This window comes from Gavia stellata, chromosome 8 (genome assembly GCF_030936135.1).
Source record: "Gavia stellata isolate bGavSte3 chromosome 8, bGavSte3.hap2, whole genome shotgun sequence".
NCBI classification, from domain to species: domain Eukaryota; kingdom Metazoa; phylum Chordata; class Aves; order Gaviiformes; family Gaviidae; genus Gavia; species Gavia stellata.
In genome coordinates, this window is record NC_082601.1 from 32516151 (window position 1) to 32535641 (window position 19491).

A 19491-nucleotide genomic window follows, 5' to 3' on the forward strand; every position below is an offset into this window, starting at 1 on the left:
GTACTCTGTCTTGGTTGCAAGTTTCCTCAAGTGACTTTCCACCTTTTGCTAGGTAGAAAAATCTACACAAGTATAATTTAATAGTTTCTGGTTTTAAAAACTTGTTACCATAGCAGCTGTGGGGGACTGTTTTACCAATAAGTGTCAAAAAAGATAGACACTTTGTTGGTTACATGAGGATCTCAGCCTATTTTTGAGGGGGGAAGTACTCATCTGCTGTAGATTGTCATGTTTCTGAGCTAGTCTGTACTAAAAACATCTGTCCAGTTGTTCTGTTTTATTTTTTTTAGATTTTAGAATTCATCAATACAAATATATTACAGAAATCTTGGCACATAGTAACAATAATTCATTCCCATGGAAGAATTTTTACGTAGTAAATTTTTTTTAATGAAGTGCTGTTTCTGAAGGTGCTGAAGAAAGGTTGTGTGTTCTGTTAGAGGCATGTTTCTTGTATCATGAAACAAATACACATTTTACCCAGGATTCAGAAGAGTTAGTCCCAAGTCCTTATTTTTGGAATTCACAATTTGTTTACCAAACATTACTTTCCTGCTTTAGAGATCCAAGTAGTAAATTTTACAGCGAGTACTATATTAAAAAAAAAAAAATTATGCTTACAGGGAAGTAAGTCTTTTGAACTAATTGCTTGAAAGCGTACAAATACTGTGCAGTCATTTATATGTCACCAGATTGTGGCTGTAGTCCAGGTACTCACAAAATGTAGTTTATTTCCCATTTATTGGTACAGATGTTAGATTGTTGATAATGAGTTGATCCCATGGCCTTTGCTTCAAAGAACATTTACTTTGTTTTTACTTGCATGTGAACTTGATCATTTGGAAGGATATTCAGTGTTAGGCACAGAAGTGTACCTGCAGTGTTCTACTGCGGGGCCTATAACATCGGTCTGGAGGTACTGTTGGTTAGGACTGTATCACCAGTTCTTAACAATGCTTCATTTTGTTTTGAGAGACCTAGAAGAGACCAAGACAAAGCTCTGAATGTTGGCTTTCCTCCAGGAACCAGAGGTCACTGTGGAAATACTGAGGGCTCTCCGAAGTGCTTGCCAAGAATGATGGCATAACATCAGTCAGTAGTAACTGAACCTTTAAGCTTCCAGTAGTTGAATCCTTCCGTAGACACAACTGAGGGACAGTAACTGACTTCTGTAATTTCATTACAGGGATACACAAATGATATGCACTGGGAAAAAACGTCATTTCCTCAGGTAGTGCCTAAAATTGCATTATCTTGACACTATAGTATTCATGACCTTTTTAATCTCTTACACTACAGAGTAGTATTCTCCTGCCACTTAAAATTTCCGTAATACGGAAATTCCTGTGCTTTTATACAGAAGTCATTTAGTTAACTGCAGATATTAAGATCTTGATCGCTCACTGATTTTGGAGGTTGGAGAAGGGCAACATTCTTTTTGGTCTTCTGCAGTTTCCCATTGATAGTTGCTTTACACATGTGCTAGGAGGGAACACATCAGATTAGGACTGTGCCCTATGGACATTCAGTAGCTAACAGCAAATAATCATCTTCGTGCACTGCTTGTCACATTCACATATTAGCAGACTAAATAAATTTTCTGGCTTCCACTCCCTAGAATTTAGAGGCCTTGCTGGTATCTTTTGTTTTCTACTGAGCTAGCTGTTACAGTATTTCTAGCAACTGTTGTCTATTTAATGCTATATTTGTTTGCCAAAATGTTAGTTCTAACATTCCCTATTAGATAACACTGGATAAAAACCCGTAGAAAAGTTACCAAAGTTACCTCTCTCCTGTATTTTTGTGTGTTTGGTCAATGACTATTTTCTTGCATTAAGTAGAATTCTCTAGTTTGCAAACATTTTTGGTTCCTCCTACTTCTAATCTTAACCATCAGAAGTCCATTCATCATCTCTGAAAAACTGTTTACATTTTTCATATTAAATTGGCAATTATTTGTATTCTGAAATTAATTTTTCAAAATAGCTAATATTAAGTCAATGAGTAAACTGCATGCCAATAGTAACTGAGCAAAAACTAGCAGAACACATGGCTCTCTTGAAATGTTTTTCTCTGTTTAAACATAGTTCTAAAATGTGAGCAATTGTATGGTTGTAAATAGTTTTTTACAGTAAAATAGGTTTGTGGCTTTGTAATGTTGAAGTACTACGGAAGTTTCAATTCACCTGGTATAAAAGTTTATTATGTTTCCTCTTTAAATAAAAAATACACAGTTTAAATCAGTATTTTAAGGATCCCAAATGTAGTGCCAGTGTCTTGATACATGTGTGCGATCCCGTACGCAAATCCTGATAAGCTGTTATGCAGAAAATCCAAATAGAAATATAGAAAGCAGAACAGTAATATGTAGCTCTCATTTTAACAATGTTTAATAATGTAGCTAAGATGTAATGGGAAAGTGTAGGTCTTGTAAGGCCTTTTTAGGCTTTTTAAGTCACAAATAACTTAAATTGAAACTGTAGTTTTGAGGGCCTCTCATGGTCGTTTTGTACCTCTGTCAGTGGAGCTGCAGTCTACGTAAGTGTGTACATTAAAGGTAAACAGAATACTGTTCATAATATTTCCAGTTGGTTTTAATCAGATAAACTAGAACATCCAGTTTCATTCTAGAATGTGTGATTTTAGTTGATCACACGGCTGTGTTGTTTGATACTGTGTTGCAGATACAGATGATCTAGTTACTGCAGCCTTGATAAGCGAGATGCTGTGGATGTGCATAGATAAAACCTTAATAAATTTGTAGATCTCATTTTAGAGAGCTGTTAGCAATTTTATAAATCAAAAGCTCTTTCTGTTGAAACTACTTGTAATACAGCAATAACAAACAAGTTTCTGTAGTTTGTAACTTCTAGTAAAGTTCTGGGTTGGTAACTAAAAGTTTAATTCAAATTGGTCTCTTATCTGCTGCTTGGATTGTAACTTTTGTTTACTTAATTGTACTATTGATGAATAGTTTAAATATGGGTTTAGAAAAGTATGAAAAATGGAACTGATGAACTTTATAATTAAACTATGCTTTTGCAGTCATTAAACTATTGCTGTCATCTCTCTGTTAATTATTTTTAGAACGTTAAGTTAAATATCGCTGCAGAAAAGCTGGCTTTTCTGCTCAAGTTAACATGTTTAACAAGGCTGTGTTCCTGTTACATTCACAAAATTATTCCTTCAAAGGAAAAAAAAAAAATTGGGCGAAGGAAAAAAGCAAAGTTGAAAAGTTGCCAAACCAAGGAGCCTTCAGAATGGAACACTGCTACTTTCTTAGCATCTTTAAATAAGTTATGGACAAAACAGTTTTAATCAAATCATTCTACAGAAAAGAGAACTAAATGTCAGTGTTTTGTTTTAGTTAAAGTAATAGTTCTTGGGGATGGGAATGTGAAAAATATTTGACAATTGAACTGCAGAATTCTTCTGATTGAATTTTTTTGCTTTTTCTGTTATTATCCTGTCCCAAGCAAAACCTTTACATTTGCCTTGAGTCATAAAACAAAGGAAGTAAGCCTAAAAAAAGTTCAGAGAGGAACTGTGAAGTTTGAAAGTGTTGCAATTTGAGATGATTAATATTTAGGGGGTTTAATGCATTGGTTTTGAGTCCTGTAGCTGTTCAGATAGCCTCAGGTTCTGGAGATATCTGACTAATTTAGCTTGTGTTTGTAATTTGCCCCCTTGTGTCTTATTAATGAGTCTGTCATCTGTTAAAAATGTTCTGTGTCAGTGATGACTGATCTATAGCTGATAACAATGCTGATTTTTTTTTTTTTTTTTTTTCCTTTAAGTGGTGCTCTTGTATGCCTTTAAGCTGCATACATGGGTGGTTATGACCCCAAGTGGGAAACATGTTTGGTCCAAATATTATTTTAAGTTTTGACTTTGTCAGAGGACCAAAGAGTTATCCCTTCTGTTTCTTGTTAGATGAGTCAGTTGTGGTCCTAGTGAATCTTTATAAATAGCAGTAATTTATTCTTTAGGTAACTGGTATAGTTATTTAAGGTATTTGTATTTCTGATGCTCACTACTCTAACCTTGAGAATAGGAATGGATCTTTAAAGGCTGTGCAGCTTGTAATAGTGAATTTATTCCAGGTAAGCTCATCAGTTAAAATGTTTTGAGTGAATAACCTTCTCACAGATGTACTGCCCGTGGTGGTCTGACAGGCTGGGAAGTGTGAGATGTTCTTCTCTCAGAAGCTTCAGCCAGTTCTAAATCATGTGATTGAGCAGGAGTCCTTTGTCATGATTGTGGTACTGCTGAAAAATTTTATAGCCCTTCTTAAAAAATCCTTGATATATATTTTTAAAATTTAAAATAAAATACTGCTTCTTTTGAAGCTTTTTGAAGTTAATGTAACATTAAAGCAGTATGATTCCTTTTGCTTTGAACATACTAGCCTGTATCCTAATCAGAAAGAGAGAGAGGTGTTTTTAAGGAAAGGTTTGCTATGGATCCTGGTGTAGCTGACTCTCTGAATTGCAGATTTAATAGCTATGTTCGTTCTTGAGTTTTGGTATCCATTAAAAATTAAATGCTTATAAGTCAATTTCCCTGAATTTTTATTATTTTTAGGTTTTTTTTTTTACATTGTGCATGCACAGACAAGGAAGATCATCTGTGTACCTGCACTGTTTTCATAATTTTCCTTATGTTTTATGATTTTAATCAACAGGAAGCTCAGATGACTTGAAAAAAGAAGATACTACTGTCAAGTACTATCTCCCATTCTTGATCTTTTAAGATACTGGGGGAGGCAAAGTTTAAACTGTATTATTTTTTATTAAATGGTTTATGCAGGTCATATTTGATTTTGGAGAAGAGAAGGCATTCTTGTAAATACGCTTTGTATTCGAGTCAAGGTTTATCATAGGTGTTCCAGAAACAAAGTGTTGTCTTTCTAATTCTGGCAAGAGAAATTCTGTCAAAAAGGGGTGCCAGTGCCACTTGTATTTGGTATCAGCACTGTAGACAGAGAGCCTGCCTTGGACGTCAGTAATGTTACTAGTGAGTAGATCAGCATGGAGTCAGGAACAGAGGGACAGGTATTTCAGGACATCAGTTTCAAGCATCAGATGATGTCCTTACATTCAGTAATTTTAGTAATGTAACAAGAAAGACAAAAATACCTGCCACACAAATGTTTTCAAACCTCACATGACAGTGGCAACAGGGAACAAAGTCCGTCTGAGCAAGGGACAGTAACAACCCTGAGGTATGGGTAGACAGCAAGGCTTGTCTCACTTTCTGGTCAAAACTACTGTGCAGAACTCCTGCTGCCTCTCATTTTGTACTGCTAGAAGACAGTCGATAGTCCAGCACCGGACCCACGCTCCTGTTGGTGCGCTACTCTTGTCATCTTTGTATCATTTTTCCATTTCATCAGAATAAAAACTGGGGGGGGGGGGGTGGGGGGGTGTGTGTCCTGGAAGCCTTCCACAGAAACATAGTTCCTTTGGATTAATTGGTCCATTGTTTGGCTATCTTTGTTTGCCTTTTTAAATGTCTAAGAATGATACCAAGCTTCAATGAATGAGTCACGTGCTCTTTCAGTGGGGGTTTCTGTGACTACCACACCTCAGTGAATCACAGTGTAGTTTTAGGGATCTGTTCTCCAATACCAATTCCCAGAACCTTTGCAGTTTGGGTCACTGGAAATGGACTGTTTGTAGTTTATATCTACTTTGCAACAGGATACTGTAGCTATTCAGGCAGTTCCTTAAGCAGCTCTTGAATCCAGGAATCTTACAATCCTGTTCCTTTCCTGAGTCATTCAGATGCTTTGATGCAGTTTTGAAGTCCTGTGGGGTTTATTGCTAGTTCTTGGTGGTTTTTGTTTTGTTTTCTTCACTCTGACATGTGGGATCTTTGGTTTCACTGGTTCAGTCCAGTGACTTTTGAGTCAAGTCTGCAATGGCAACTGTTGACTGACTTCTAACTTGGAACCTTGTAACTACGTAACTAATCTGGGGTTACCCAAAATAAGGACCATTGTTTTTATCCATAACAGTGTTTCTGTGTTGATATCATAAGATTTTTCATACTATAAACAAACTGTTATCTTGGTGAGAGGGTTGAAATATGGTTTAAGCCTTGTCACAGAGAGTTCAAAATACAGTATTCTGGCCTCATTAAAAATGTAGCTATCTCTAGTTAAATAAATAAATAAAAGCAACCAGCTGGCAACGAGACTAGTGCTGCAAGAAGTTGTTTTCCTTGCAGCTATCTTAGTCATGCCATGGCTTTATACAAGTGGTTACAGTGGATCTTAAGGACTGTGTAGAATGAAACAGCAGGATTCTTAAAGTTGAGTGGACAGTTTACATGTATGTCTGGTATGGCAAAAATTCAGGGATGACCTTTAATGAAAAAAGAATAGTGTTTGGGAGCAATTTCTGTGTAAGCAGACATGCAGGAAGCTGAAGAATTCTGCTTATTTGGTATGTTTTCCTAGGTTTTAGTCAAGAAGAGGACACTGAGGGATTTCCTCTTGGTTTCAGCACCTGGGAGCTTATTTTAAAGACTGTAGGATTGAAGTCGTAATTATTGCATAGGCTCTGCACTCAGAGATTTTTAAATTCTTCCAAAGTTAAGTAACTTCATGATGTGGATTTCAAAGGGGATATAGTCTGCAGACTTACCATTCCTGGTAAGTCTGTCTAACTTAATAAAAGTTAGATCACTTTGCTTGCAGTAGAACAGGAAGAAAACCACAAATGGTTAATGCCTCACTTGCAGTGATTGACTACATAAAATGTGGGCATTTCTTATAAGATTAATATTTTTCAGTGGGGAAAAAAAGTAAAAAGCTTTTAAAATTCAAATGAGCAGTTCCTTTCATCCAAAATGGCATTATGAATCTGTTTTTCTCTAGATGACTCTTAATTTCTCTAGATGCAGTCTAAAAATAAAAAGGTAAATTTTCTAACTGCCTATCCCAGCAGTCACAGGGCCTGAGAAAACAAATCACTGTTCCTTTTTTTTCCCATGCATTATCATGGTCTGCATCAGGTGTAAGACAGTTCCAAGTGACTGACAGTCATTAATGTAAGAGTAATGAGAGCCATTAATTGTACTAAGTTTTCAGGACCTAAAGAAGAATATACTTAGGAAACAGTGTTGAAAGTCTCTGGCTGTACTAACTGAGGTCAGCCTGACAAAGACGATTTAATTTGTTTAATATCCATGAAAAATGGGGAGCAAAGTCTTGTAACTATATTCATATATAACATTGAAAAAGTCTTTCTGATTTGAAGTGAGGAATATTTGTGTCATTTTTCAGTGTTTATCAAAACCAATTATGTAAGTTGATTTTAGCGATGTAGATGCTTATTGTAATCATATATTTTCTTGACAAGAAATTTCTTTACTACATATTTTTACATTATTACAATATATTACACTATGTTAATGGGGTTTTTTTCTTCTGGAAGAAAGTTCCTGTGGAAAGGAAATAGGAATCAAACTTTGAAATCTAAAATAAGGACTAAACTGCTTTTCATTTACTTTTCTACCCTTTGAGATGCCAGAAGCAATTTCCTCTTGAAGCTGACTTCCTTTCTGGAAATGATTTTCGTCTCCAACCATGTTGAGGCTCTTTTCTCATTCTTTCATTCTGACTAACTTGCTTTTTTCCCCTCTGACTTGCTACTGCAGTTGAGTAGAACTTCTGGAGGTAAGTAATTACAGACAAGTTTCTCTCTAACTTTCTTTTTCAGTTCTTGTCCCCCCACAGACCCCCCCCTCACCCAGTCAGTCTAGAAGGACAAACAAAGCACTGTTGGTGTCCTCTGCAAGAGAGCACTGATAGGGGGCTGGCTGTGAATTGACGTGGCATGGAAAATCTCTGCTAGTTTGGAGCAGCTCTAACATCGCTGCGAAATCAAGCCTACTCTTAGCAAGTTTGTAGCTTTAAATCATCAAGGGCTTACTGTTTCTATATTAAAAAATGAATGGAAAGTACCTTTTCTTTTTCATTTGGGAACTGGACTTTTTCCGTATTTGGATTTACGGCTAATAGAAAACAAAATCGAAGGGAATTATTTGGTTGCTTTTTTCCCTCTAGTGAGAGCGACAGATCTTGCTGCTCCCCCCACCTCTTCCTGCAATTTAATCATTTGCAGATCTTGCCATGGGGTGCGGACTGAGAAAGCTGGAAGACCCAGATGATAGCAGCCCTGGAAAAATCTTTTCTACATTGAAGAGACCACAAGTTGAAACAAAGACGGATTCTGCTTATGAATATGTATTGCTGGATTTTACTTTAGAAGGTATCTTTTTATGTTATATCTTTAATACTCTGAGAAAGCAAGGAATAGGATTTAACTTAGTTCTGTCTTGTTTGACTTACAGTAAATACTTTTATCAAAGCTAGCCAAAACATAAGACTTTTATTTTGAAACACACATCATGACGAAGGTTCTCACTTAGATAAAATTACAATGGAAACTACTGAAGTATTTTTAACAACCAAGCCCTCCAAATTACACAACTGTCCTTGTAAGGAAGCTGGCTAAAAACTGTTAGATATTTTCCTAGTTTCCCGTGAGTCAAATACTACCATCCATACTCACTTTGCATAATGGTTGTCTGAATTCAGTGTCATGGTTCAGAAAATACTCTGTGCCTGAGCATTAATTGAATAACCATTTTTTAAGATGTGCTCAACTTCCGAAAACAGGCTGGCATTGTCCTTGTTACTTTATGCAGAAGTAAGTCTGTCTCTTATTTGTATACCAGGAGTAGCTTCCCCTTTTATGCCCACACCAGTCTCTTGGTAAATACCTTAGTAAGAGTCTTAGTTTCATCTTACTGTTTTTTCCAAATGCTTTACTTGTAGTTGTTGAATAGTCTTTTGAAATCATGACCGAAGTTAAACAAAATTTGTATGTGTAGCTCAAGGCAGACAGTGCTCTGTGGGATACTTCCTTCCTGAGGGTGTCCCGTGTCTGACAGAGCAACTCCCTGTTCCACAAAGTTGAAAACATAAACAAGCCCAGATGGCTGCCCTCTGAGAACAGACAGCTCAGTTTTGCAGTCACTTCATAGTAACTTGCATTTTATAACAACCCAATCTACTGGAAATTCTTAATAACAAGGGTTTGAAGTAAATGCAATTGCTAGAAGGGTTTGATAAAGGCAGAAAGTATAAATGCATCTCTTGTTAACTTTTTCAGGAGCTTTTTCATAAACAAAACTTGGCCTCTCCTTAGTTTTAACTCTAAATTAAAGGACTGTAGTAATGATTTTATTTGAAATGTATCAGTCTGTTAATTGAAAAGCTGCAAGATACTAATGGAAGCCACACTCTATTAAGTTATAGTACTTGACATCCAACTATTGTTTTATTTATTTATACATATAGAGTTTCTCACTGGCTTGTTCTTCTTGAAGAAATAAAACTTAGAGTAAGTAGTAGTGGTAATGTGCTGGAAATAAAGCTAGGCTGCCTAATGCATTCATGAGTTACCTACTAATCTACTGATAATAAAAAGGATACTAAAACTTTAGAGACTGAAGATCATTTAGTGTTCTTAAACAGTCTGTGTTCTGAATAGTTTTGCTATATTTTAAAGCAACATGTTTCTGGAAGTGTTGTGTAAAGGATTTGTTGTAAAGGTGGTTGTGACTTTAGAAAAAGCACATCAAACAAGTGCAAATGAAGGTGCATCTCTGTATTATTTTAACCTATCACTACAGCAGTAAAGATTCATTTTCTCCTGTTTAGTCCAATATTCAAAAGTGCTTAGCTTCAGTGACCTACTGTGGAAATATGAATGCTAAACAAGAGATCAGTTTTGGATAGTTGCTCAACTTTTTTTGCTTTCTAACTAAGCAAGTGGATTTGTAAACACAGGTATCTTTCTGTTGAATAGTTCTAGTTGCACATGTATTTGACCTTAAAATATTTTTTTGTTTGAGGTCTCTACTCTTTAGAGCAAAGATCATGAATACAGGAAAAAAACTGGTGTATATACTGTCTTGGAGGCATTTCTGAATTCTGGTTGCTTATGAAACATGGAATTGGCTAAAGTACTGTGGGGCATATGTTGGGCTTTGGTTTTTTTTTTTCCCCCCCACACAAATCAACTCGCTCACATACTTATTGCTACTTGAATATCTTTTGGCTAAATGAAACCTAAGTGAGAGCTTTTTACCACTTCAGACCAAAGTTAGTTTTTAGTCTGCTGTCAAGTTGTGTGTTAAGTCTTCATGGCACTCTGTACCTGCTGATTTCCAGAGCAAGATCTTACCCAACATCTGAGGTTTCTGTTTGGTTGAGTGACTTGTTACTGCTGGATCTGGCACCAAGTAAAACAGCAAATCTACACTTAGCTTACTGTAGTATCTTATAAAGGGTACTATGTCCTGCATTAAGATAAAAGTATAGCAAGCATAAACGTATTATCTCAGTTTAATACACCTTCTTTTCTGCTTCATCAGATTTATGCTATGTGAAGTCAAAATGAGCCTGCTGGGGGGACTTTCAGGAGTCCCTGATCTTCTCCCAAGCCATGATGCAGATTAGGTCAACCATGCTGTAATCTAAATTTGCTGGCTGGAGTCCCTGCACACCTTAACTAGTTATCAGCAACGTATTGTACCTTGGCTTCTCCCCTTCTGGTCCCCAAAATACTCCCATCCCTACTGTAAAAATCAGCTTTGAGTTCCATGGAGGTTCTTCTGCATCAGGAGAATCCCAAACAAGAAAATTACAGCTAGTCTTTTATTTTGGTGGGATTGAACAGTGCAAAGGAAAGGGAGCAGTGGACTCTGAAGTGTAATTGTAAATGCCTGTCAAGAGTTGTAAATACCACCATCTCAATCATGAGGCATATCTCAGTTACAAAAACAGCTGTTATTTTTTGAGGTCCGTTTAAACCATAAAGTAAGGATAGTTTAAATACTCCTACTCAAGCAGAATGATTATGCCTTTTCCACAACTCCCCTATTAGGTAAAAGAAGGAATATTGAAAGGGTATTTCACATTAGCACATTAAGATGACATGCTGTGAAGTTCTTGTCACTCTGAATAACAGTATGAATATGTATGAAGTAGCTGTGTTGCTGTCAGCTTCAATATTATGCATCTGAAGTTTGCTATAAAGCTAGCAAGTTAGCTGTAGTTCTGTTATTCATGGAAGTACTTTGCCTACCTGTTGACAGCACATCAGGAAGGAAATTTTCTTAATGAAAAATGGTTAAGACATTTGCAAAATCAGTGAAGTGATGATCATGTTACATACATTCCTGCTTTTTTGGCTTGTGCACTGTAGAGCAGTTATTTCTTCAATACATATTTAATGTCTCCTGGATTTACTATGAGCGGAATCATGGGATGGAGGCGTTACTAAGGGCAAAATATCATCTGTCTATGAAAGGGAGGGCTGTGATGCTTAAAAAAAAAGGCAAGAAAGTGCAGCAGCCCTGTCCCTATGACTGAGAATGGCAGAGTTAATAGGTTGAGTTTGCCAGTTATCAGCAATAAACTGTCAATATATATGTTAGTGATACTTTTTGGTAGTGTGCAATGGTACACATTATTCTGGTTTCTCTTGATAACTTTTCTGAGCTGTTAAGGCTGTTGCAAGTGACAAGCAAAGTAGGCTTCCATTCCTTCTTCTCTTCAGTAAAAGTTGGTATTTGAAAGCATTTGAGTGTTCTAAAACATAAGTTTCTGGCTTGTTTGTTTTTTGGTTTTTTGATTATTTTTTTTTTAAAAAGCCCTCCATAATGTATATGTATCAGTATTATCACCATTTTATAGTGAGTAAGCAGTATAGAGGTTGTCGTTTTACAGAACACATCACTCATGAACCAGCAGAATTCCAATTCAGTTTATTAGAATAAAAGATTTAGGCAAACTAAAGATTCATATGTCTGGTTTATGATACTTTAAACCAGTAGGATAGGTAGACTTTGTGACTTGATGTGTTTTTGATAAAGTCCTTATATTCCTTGCTATTGCCCACTTACAATATAGGGCAGGTAGATAAGAGGATGTAAGAACATGAAGTTAACTCTAAGGAATACATATACAAAGTGGCAAATGAGATTTATCTCATTGCATTTATCTGTTCTTTTTTCTTTTATATCATTTTTTTAATTAAAGAATCAAAGGAGAATAAGTGTATTTAGTTGGTTTCAGTTTATTGTATGGTTTGAAAGGGTATGTTTAAAGTAGCATGTTAAAATGTTTGTATCTCAGTGTTGTGAGGTCACCTAATTCCAACTGAGGCATCCTTTAATACAGTTGAACACTGGTCTTAATGCACTTGCAAAGAGAAGGACCCATCAGAACACAAAAAAGTACATCACTTGCAGCAAGGGTCACTGATAAAGACCATCAAATTCCAAGCCAACCTGTCTTGTCATAAGAGTTTATATCTGCAAAGGATGAAAACTTTGATGATTGCAAATACATGCTGGCAAAATTACTCTTCAGTTACTGTCTGTATATGAGTATTGGTTTCCTGCTTTGTGGAGGCTCTGAAAGCATCTACAATTCCAGTTGGAGTTGAGGGGAACAGGAAATACTGACCATCAGACTTACTGTGGCAGAATATATAGTCTATTACCAGTGTGGAATCTTCCTTTTCTCTGTGCAGAAGCTGTGGATCAGACCATTCAAAAAAGGTTCTCCAAAAAGTCTTCCCTTGAGCTATGCAGTTTCCCCCAATAGCTATGTAGTACCTAGCTGTTGTCTACTGATTGGTAATGCTTGCACGCACTCAGAGGGATCCTCCTTAGAAATTAGTGACACCACATAGCTTACTTAGGTGACATGTACTTAAGTCTACTGGAAAAAAGAATGGGGACTGTTAAAATTTCGATCTACAATCCACAGATCACTTCTAAGGTATCTGAAAAAAAAAAGTATTTAAGAAAAACAAACCAATTGTTCCAGGCTTAGATTCATTGTATGGGAATTTACCTCACAACTAGGGTTGAAGGATACTGCTTCAATATGTTTAAGGCTTTGGCTAGACAAAAAAGCTGTTTTGTTAAGTTCAGACCCATTGTGTGTTTAGATGTTGATGCAGCTCTTAAATTAGCTTGGCAAAGCTAGATCCAACAGAAGGTGTTGCCAAATAGATTAAAAATAGATCATATTAACTTGTAAAAATATGTACTTTAGCTAGTTGAATACTGTTGAATCAGCTGTGAATCTGCTTCTTCTTGTGTAAATTGAACTGTAGCTTTTTAGTAAATGCCTTGGGATAGATTTCGTGTGGTTTATATAAAAGGAGCTCCCCCAAAAAGTATGTGGACATACACAGTATAATGTGCTTCTCTTCTGCTTTCAATGCTTTTAGCTTCCTCAAATCCAGAAGTTATCAAGATCAATTCTGTGTTGGATATAGCATCTAAGGTGGAAGAATATTACAGCAAAGGATACATTGTAGGAGCTGTTCATCCTATTATACTGCCGATTGGACATAGAAGGAATTTCCCTGCAAGTCACATGTATCGAGTGGTACTTTCACGATTAAAATTAAGGTAATAGTGAAATAATTTGAATACATTGGTCCATTACTTAAGCTATTTGTAAGTGGATTACTCAACATGTGTAATTTATTATCAACTTAAAATGCGCACCTCAGAGAATCAAATAACTGTTCCTTGTCTAGAAATATGAGCAAGTTAGTAACTTTTTTTAATTAACGCTAAGCACACAATAAGTTAAAGTTTACTTTGCCTTATAAATGTCCAAACAAAAATCCAAAGTTGCTTATCATAATTCTTGGGAAGATAAATTATTAGTTTACCTTTTTTATTTTTTATACATATTTGTAAGAAAGTATCATCTGTCTTAAAACTTGCAACAAATACTAGAGTAATAAGTTGATTTAAATTCTTTCATCTCTGCTTTTTCTTCTTCATTTTCAAAACTTCTGTGTTTTCACTTTTCCCATAAGAGCATTATTCAGGGAAAATTACCTATAAAGTGTGAATTACTTAGTTTGTCAGAGAGAAATAGTTTATTTTTCCTTCTCAATAAGAAGAAATAATCATTCTGTGATTGGGGGGTATACAAAAGCTTAGTTTTGACATTGAGAGAGAGTCAAGAGTTTGTGTTTATGGTCCAGCTCCCTAGTTTTGTTTATTACTCCTGTTTTCACTGCATTGTAATCACCATGTGATTATAAAGAAAATGTACAGAATTATACCGTTAGTTCTTTTGAATGCAAAGAAGATAACCTTTTGTTCTTATTTCAAATAATTAGAAAAGTAGATGTCTTAATGCAATAAGAGCTGTCATACTTCCCATTCTCTCCTGAGTCCTAGTGCGATGCACAAAGGTTCTTTGATTTTCTTTTGGAAGACCAGAAGGCTGTGAGTTGGAAGATAGCCCCTGCCACTCCAGTAATACTTCTGGAAAACATTTGATGGAGCTTCTCAAATGCTTTGCTTAAACAAGCATTGTCCATGGTATTTGCTGCTCGTACAACTTACCTTTATAAATTCATCCGCAAACAAGGTGAATGTTGTCCATGTGGGCAAATGCTTGAGTAAGAAAAGCAGAATACTTGCTCTCTGGAGCTGAGGTTTCTAAGACCTGACACTGCCAGCATGCAGCTCGCACAATTCACCTTATCCCTGTAGATGCGGGATCCTTATGAAGTTGTGGTTTGAACCTTTAGGCCCTTGAACAGGTGAAGGATGAGACCCTGCAGCCAACACATGAAACTGCTGGCTGTAGGTTCCCAGTTTCCAATGCAGCTGCTATATGTACCTATGTTGGTTCTCCTATAGGCAAATACACCTTCTTCGACTACTCTGTGGAAAGTTACGTTTATATTTAAGTGTGTCTCATTGATGTTTCATTCTAAAGCAAAAGATTGTGTGAAGGAAACATCAAATAAAGTATTATTGAAACACACCAAATATTGTTGTGTTGAGTAATAAACTAACTGGCTTTAAATAAAACATTAGGAATACTGTTCTTTAACTTCAAATGGAAGTTAAAGCTTGTCAGATTATCAAATCTGAGTGATTTAAGCGTTATCTAACCCAAAGTATTTGTTACTGCATTGTATTTTTAGTATTTGCCTGCGCTGTATTTCATACAATAGCTGTAATTCTGCTTTAGTTATGAAAACTAAACAGCAGCATGTTAACAGTCTAAAAGTACCATTTCTATTCATAGTGTGTCTTCTACAAAACTGAATCTGTTTTGTGCCTGCTAAATATATAGCTTAAACTTGTATTTTTTTGCATTATCAGAGATTTTTGGGTTTATTTATTGCAAAAGCAGGGCTGCTTGTCAATAAAGCTCAGTTTCCAGAAGACTTCTATTAAGTCTTCAGATGAAATTCCTGTTAAATATTAATATTCTTATCCTGACATTGTAATACACATACCTGCCACTTTGTGTAAGAAACAGAACAAAATACCAAAAACCACTGAGTTCTAAATAAAAGTATGAAGAAGCTTTGCAAGGATTTCATTCATAATTATTCCAAAAGAAAAGAACTGTATATGCAAGCATTTGCTCAAGTTAGCAGCAAACTACTGACAAAGACTGCTTTCTTTCTGTGTTCTAGCCAGAAGCATGCAGCACCCAGAGGACAAAGGCACCCTAGGCTGGTGATTGAGGAATGTCCTTTAATGTATGAAACACTGACAAATGAGGTAGTGAAAGAACTATTAGAAAAGGTAATAGAGGGTTTTTTCAAACTTCTCTTGAGATTTTTGTTTCTACCATATACATAAGTTATATTTAGTGCTTGATGGTTTTTTAGTTTTGAGTTTTAACCGTGGTTTATTTTACAGAAGCTACAAAGTCTTTTCTTGATGTGAAAGGAGTTATTTTTCTTCACTAGTTGTGTTTTTTAATTTAGGACTTAGTACTGAGCCCAGTAGTGCTTTGGGAGACTGACCACTTACACTACTGAAAGCAGAATCAGGCACAAACTCTCAGTCTTTTTAAAATGCTTGTATGACAGCTTTTTCTGGAATTAATATTAAAAAAAAATCTGAAGTTTTATGTTCTGGATTAAGAAAGGTATTACTAATGAACATGAATATATTCAATTTCTAAGAAAGAGATTTTTTTTTTCATTCTTTAACAGAAATACAAAATACACAGTTATTGTATTAAATATTTTACTTGGCACAGCTTTTGAAAATATTGTGTAGTTAAAAAAAACTAAAATTCCACTGGAAGGCAAGCTCTAGTTCTAGGGGGTTTTTTGTGTTTCACTTCCTCTGCAAAATTGAAGACTTGCTGAAACAGGAAACTATTGTTATTACAAGAGTTAGAGCGATATCTTTTACATTAGTTGCCAAAGGAAGAAGTAGAGGAAAAAGCATACTGGAGATCTTTAATGATCTTTGAAATCATCACAAAGTTGTTTAAAATTTCTAAATGGCTTGTTTTGAAATTTTCAGTTGTTTCAAATTTAAAATGGGATTCCATTACACATTTATACTATAAGGGTATTGCCAGCTTGGTTGTATATGCATACTAGACGAACTTTTAAAGGAAAAATACACTTGAAATTAGCGGTGCTTCAGTCTTGCAAGCAAATCTGGAACAGAAGTAGTAAGTGAAAATAATTTGATTTTTAAAATGCTCCCTGTGTTTTTAAAAGACTGAGGCAGTAATCCAGTATAAAATTACTTCTTTTCTAAATAAAAATAAAAAATATTAATCCATAAGACTTTGTGGCATTTCAGGAAAAAAGATTGTCATATTACCTCGTTTTCTGCATGTTGCTTGTCACATTTAAAATTGATTGTCTTAGAAGCAGCAGCTCTGTATAATCACAGTGATTGGCATATCATATCATTGCTGTACATACATAATGGTGCTAGATAGTAACACTTCAGTCTATCATGGTACTAAAAAGGAGTTTTAGTACCATCAGTTATTTGAGTGTTATTCACTCTCTTGATTATTCATTTATGTGAGTTAACTGGGTAGAGATTCTTCTTTCTCTGACCTCACTAATCTAGTACTTCCCAGGCAGTTTCATCTTTCTGGGCTGGGGTTTCTGTATTTTCCTGGAAAGACTTCATTGCACAGGGGAGCTTGTAGCACAAGATGGCAGCGGGATGGCCTTCCTAAATGGCAATGCTCCTTATCCCAGCAAAACAAACCCCTCCCTCCAAGAACAGACACATCCCATAGGTGTCACATATTCTACAGTTCTATTTTGAGACTTCAGTTCAGAGAAAAAGACCCACCACTGGCTGAAAGCAGAGTTAAGAGGGTTTTAATTTGATTCTAGCTCCCTCCTTTCTCTGCTCCTTCACTTTTCTCAGGAATAGTGAACCTGAGTAGCCTCTAAGGGAACCAGGAAGTAATGAATCATGACACATGACAAATAGATACTTCTATAGTATTAGTGGTCAGTAATTTTAGTATGACTGCTGTCACATGTTTAGAGAAACAATACTATTTATTGCACCAGTATACTGCTTATCACTATGACACAGCAAGTAAAATACTTTAGCTTTGTTCTAAATGAAGGGTTTTGTATACACTAAAGTCAGTAACACTGTTGGCCACCTTATTTGGCCTGAGTCCAAAAACATGATGGAAGACTTCCATTTACTTTGAAACATCGGCAGCATACAAAGACAAGCCACCCTCCTATAGTACAGTGTCGTGTCTTTATGTCCTTGAAAATCAACAGTTTAGTTAAACAGGACATTATATATATATAGTTTGTTAAAAAAAAAAAGTTATATGCCATTCTAAAATCACTTTGCAGATAAATTTCTATTGTAAATACAGGTTAATGAAGCTGCTAAAAGAGGAAAGAAGTTTGTGGGATTTGTCATGCAACATTTTCTTCAAACTAAAGCCTGTAATGGAACAAGCACAGATGGAAGTGCAGAGCTGGAATCAACGCTGGGCAGAAGAAATAGGGAACACAGAAGAAAAAATTCTGATGAAAACTATAAAAACTGGAATGAAGGGACATTGAGTGGTCACTCATCTGAGAGTGGGATAGAGGAGGAAACACAAGGAGAAAGCAGTCTTTTACACGATGCGGATTTCCAGTTTGGAAAAGTCAGTCCTGGTAAACCACAAAAAGGAGACGGTAATAAATGCTGCTTGTTTATTGCAGAAATAAGGTATTTTATTGAGCTGTTGTTTTAAAAAGGTGTTGGAAAAAAATAACAACAGCGTGTTCTGTTGTTTCAAATACTGGTTTTGGAAGATGCATCTTCCATAAATGCATACGTATTTCTAAAAAAGTTGCCAGTTGAGGAAACAGAGGTAATATTTACCTTCTGCTGTATGTATGAGTGAACTGTGGTAATATATTAAAATGATATTTCAGTTCTCATATAGAATATTGTAAATGTACTGTCAAAATTCTAGTTTGTAATTTAAAGAAAAAGGAAAAAACCCCAAACCAACCCAAAAAAAAAGTCACCCACAGTGTAATTCTGATTTTAAATGTGGTGCAAACAGATAACTTTTTTGCTTGATACATGTATAACACATATGTGGCAGTAAAAATATTTTATTTTAGAAGGGTGCAATTGTTTTAAAACCTTTCTGTAAATGTATATAGTTTTCACTTACTCTTAGTATTAAATCATAAGCATGTAATGGATTTCCAAGAATACGATTCCAGTTCGCCTGCTTGTTTCAAAACTGACAACAGAGATCCCATTCGAGCTGGAGCTGTAATTTTACATGCTTCTAGCCAACTCACATAATGTACAGCAACCAAATCCATTCATAATGGATTCTTTCTGGTTAACGTGCCTTCAAGAAGCATCCTGAAAGAGATCACTTAAATTAATGCATTGACCATGAAATCAAAGAGGATAATTGTTACAAAATGAATTTACACTAGAGAAAAGTAAGCATTAAAAAGCTGTAAAGGAAGGAAAAGTATAATTGAAAAAAATGTTGATGCTGTGGTAGAGTACTTAGTTGTAGAAGAATCTGAGATACTTAGTGTAGTCTCTGTGACAGATTGCCTGAAACAGTGACTTCTGATATTGAAGCACTAAGGCCTCCTGGTTTGCTAGGAAGGAAAGGTAAAAAGGACGAAGTAATCTAAACCATGAGAACTAATGCAAGATAGTATTGTGTAGAAAGCAGGCAGCATGAAACTTTTATGTCAGATTGCATTCTGACATAATAGGTTCTTCCCTGATGGGCCAGACATGTTTTAATTACTCTCAAAATCAACCTTTTCACTTTTCTGTCAGGAGTTAAGCACCCTCTCCACTTTGTAGACTGTCAGGATAATGACTCTAAGCACTGAGATAATCAATGTCCCTCTTATTTTTAACACTTGAATTAAAGCAGTTGGGGACAACATGCTGAGCCTTTATAGCATGATCTATTAAAGCTTAAGTCTTTCCTTACAGCTTGAAATAGTGGGTTTGCTCTATATAGCAGAATAGAAATCCTGTAAGCAAAAAGCAGAAAACCCTTGGTTCTGTTAAAGAGCTTTGTTTGTGCAGACTGGTGTGACCAGGTAGATTAGCAACCAGTGCATCCCC

General features: G+C 35.7%; 1 protein-coding gene across 2 annotated transcripts in view; it reads left to right on the forward strand.

Moving 5' to 3' along the window:
• The first annotated feature begins 7646 nt into the window (after window positions 1-7646).
• RFTN2 (raftlin family member 2) overlaps window positions 7647-19491 on the forward strand; it is a 33066-nt gene continuing 21221 nt past the window's right edge. For both annotated transcript variants that reach the window (XM_059820591.1, XM_059820592.1), the window contains exons 1-5: window positions 7647-7684; window positions 8075-8279; window positions 13326-13509; window positions 15558-15669; window positions 17756-18065. In XM_059820591.1, coding sequence (XP_059676574.1) covers window positions 8141-8279; window positions 13326-13509; window positions 15558-15669; window positions 17756-18065 — 745 coding nt within the window. In that variant the 5' untranslated portion in view covers window positions 7647-7684; window positions 8075-8140. The remainder of the gene's footprint in view (window positions 7685-8074; window positions 8280-13325; window positions 13510-15557; window positions 15670-17755; window positions 18066-19491) is intronic.